Source organism: Anneissia japonica, unplaced genomic scaffold, assembly GCF_011630105.1.
Source record: "Anneissia japonica isolate Jap-2015-1 unplaced genomic scaffold, ASM1163010v1 scaffold71544_len7503_cov85, whole genome shotgun sequence".
Classification (NCBI taxonomy): Eukaryota; Metazoa; Echinodermata; class Crinoidea; order Comatulida; family Comatulidae; genus Anneissia; species Anneissia japonica.
The window spans coordinates 4,257-7,447 of record NW_022701038.1 but is presented as its reverse complement, the minus strand read 5'-3'; the positions used below and the strand labels follow the sequence as shown (position 1 = coordinate 7,447).

General features: G+C 34.5%; 1 protein-coding gene across 2 annotated transcripts in view; it reads right to left on the bottom strand.

Annotated features, from left to right (window-relative positions):
• Positions 1-347: 347 nt before the first annotated feature.
• LOC117103465 (adhesion G-protein coupled receptor G2-like) overlaps positions 348-3,191 on the bottom strand; it is a 6,901-nt gene continuing 4,057 nt past the window's right edge. The window contains exons 5-6 of one of the 2 annotated variants that reach the window (XM_033244020.1): positions 1,221-1,568; positions 348-991 (exon numbers count right to left, since the gene is read on the bottom strand). In XM_033244020.1, coding sequence (XP_033099911.1) covers positions 922-991; positions 1,221-1,568 — 418 coding nt within the window. In that variant the 3' untranslated portion in view covers positions 348-921. Of the gene's footprint in view, positions 1,569-3,191 lie in introns of both variants that reach the window. The other variant, XM_033244019.1, reaches the window with a different exon arrangement.

The window sequence follows — 3,191 nt, the reverse complement described above, 5'->3', positions numbered from 1 at the left end:
TCAACGAAAGTTTCTTGTAGTTGCATGAAAAAGAGGTCTCTGGAGGGAGTGGAACCGGCGAACTAATGCTATCTCGGCAAGGTCCTGCAGTTAGACCACTGAGGCCCATAACGGGCACAGTATGATATATTTAAAAATTGAAGAAATATTATATCGCTTGGATGTAGCAAAATGCATTCACTTTATTTGAGCTTCCGCGCTCCTCGCTCCTTCGTCAGGAACTAAATGAAATATTAAGATACATAAAAGTCTTTAAAACTTAACGTTAAAAATATATATACCTAATACTTGCTTAAATATGATTAAAATACTTAACACTAAACTACCGTGAAGTTGTTTAATGTAAATATAACGCGGTCTCTACAGTTCTAGCGTTAATGTTAATTTTGTAAATTTTTAATTGATGACTGATGTATAAAAACATGTATTAATAATAATGTTGATTTCATGTTGTAATTATATATATTTTGTATAAGTTAATTTTAATGTTTCCTATAAATAATGTATATACATTAAAACATGTTCACTTTGTAAATGTTTAATTGATGATTAATGTATAAAAAATGTATTAATTTATAATGTTGATTTTGTGTTGTAATTATAAAGTTTGATAGAATCATATTTAAACAATAATTAATAATCCACACCCATTGAGCAATATTTTCCAAATTTTGCACCTTAATATTTTAAAAATCTTTGCATAAAATTTCAATTATAACTTCCTTGTTTATCTAATTTAGTTTTATTGATTTTTTAATTAACTATTATAAATTTTACTGTTACTCTTTAGGTTTAGGTCTTTTTCACAATTTGACTCTGTATTTGCTCTTTGTGTATGTTTTTTCTGGGTTTTTTTTTTCTTTATAAAATCTCCCCGCCCAAATGTATCCTAAAGCCGCTATTGAATAACAGTGGCAAGCATTAGTCAACCTTAACGTAAAGATGTTCACACGCCACATTAACGTAACTGGTTGGCAGAGGTACTTTATACCCCAGGGGCGGATTTAGGGGGGAAGGTCAAAAAAAGAAATAAAAAAAGAAAAAAAGAAAGAAAAAGAAAAAAAATGATAGCCCACAACGCCTCAAATGTTATTTTCAGGCGTCTAGAACACAAACATTTCGCGGGGGCATGCCCCCGGACCCCCTAGGTCATTGTTGTGGCGATCGGCCATAATTTCGGCCCCCCCCCCTTTTGGACATCTCTGGATCCGCCCCTGTACCCTGTATTAGGATTTGGAATGTCATCATAAACATGAGGGGTATTATCACTCCTATGATTCTCCAAAGATTGTCCTGCAGGAGGAACATTCACCAACTGTGTTTCCGTAGATTGGGGCGCAACAACAATCTCAATACCACTGGTTGGAAGAACTACTTCATACCCTGTATTAGGATTTGGAATTTCATCATAAGTATGAGGAGTATTATCACTACTGAATCCGTCCATATATTGCGCTGCAACAGCATCATTATTGCCAGTAGTTGGCAGACAGGTTGGTGTATTTACTGATGTGATATAATCACCCATTTCCTGAACCACTGGTTCTTCCTTTTTGCTGTTATATGATCTAAAGTAATAAACAACAAATTCATGTCAAAAATTTACTCCCGCAAGTTATATTTATAAATTACATGCATATCATACATACGTACACACACACACACATACGTTATATTATTAGGTCTTCCTACAGTTGGCTCAGTTACAATCTCTATATGATCCATTTCTCTGAAATAACCATCTTATCTGTGTTGTGCTGGCCAATACAATGGATAGTTTATTTGACTAGTCTCTGCAATTAACACCTTTGGTTCTTTATTATTGTAGATACTCAGTTTGCATAGATAAATAGACCAATCATTGTACAGTTTTATAAGTATTCCTCATTTGCTCTCTGTCACCTTTATTCTTTTTTGATAAGACAGCCTATATTATATTGATTCATGATGTTTTCCTCATTCTCGCTGATGAAGGCCACAGGAGTGGCAGAAATATCCGAGTTTATAATAAATCAGTGTTCTTAAAGTCTACTACTGAAGTTGTTTAATTATTTTCTATATATATATATATATACATATATATATATACATATATATATATATATAATAAAGAACAGAGGCGAACTTTTTTTACTTCATCATTTTATTTCCCACTACAAATCTGTTTCGTATGATCAGCGAAGCTGACCACACTCATCAGTTGGTATCCTATGTGCAACCATGGACCTATTAATAAGACCATGGTCTTAAACCATGGACCTTATTAATAGGTCCATGGTGCAACTGATATAAAAAGAGATTAAAAGAGAGGTATAGCTAGTCACATTGGATGGCCTATTGTCTATAGTTGATCATGCGCTAATAGATTATGCGCTAATAGATTATCACTGCATTTAATTGCTAGACATATAATGGAAAATCATGAAGCAATGTAAGGCTTATACAAATGCTACCAAGTAGTAGTAGTAGCAAGGCTATATAACTGTCTCTTATACACATCTAGGTGTGTATAAGAGACAGGATTATTAGAAACTTTTCATGTAGACAGAGGTTACATCTTTTGGTAGCATTTGTATAAGCCTTACATTGCTTCATGATTTTCCATTGAATTGAATATTGCACATTATTGTTCTTTAAAGTCCAAATGTATTTTTACTTAGTTCAGTACTGTTCTTATGTTTAGCATTTATAAATGAGCTGGTGTGATTAGCGTATCTTTTTTTGAAGCTGTTCCCTGTTAATCCGATGTATGTTTCTATGGCTGAATTGTCGCATCTCGTTACGGTGGCTTGGTATACTATTCCCTCGGTGAGGCACTTGCCTGATAATGGGCACTCACTCTTGTTGCGGCAGTTGCATTTTTTGATAGTGTTATAATTGCTATTATGGTTGCTGCTTTTCTGAGATTCTCTAGTCAATACAGATTTGTTGTGCGATGATATAATTGTTTCAACGTTAGGCATACAGCTATAGCTTAGTTTCAGGGTGTTTCTATTGAAAATTTTCCTGAGTGCATTGCCTTGGGGGAAACATTCATCAACTAGCCGTAGAAATTTGTGACCGATGTTGGTCTTGACATTAGCACTGTACGGGGGGTTGAACCATATAATGTTCCTATTGCGTGGGCGTTTCGTTTTCAGGGGTTCGGGGTTGAAGATGAGTTGGTGGTCGTAGCCGCTGTTATTAAGAGC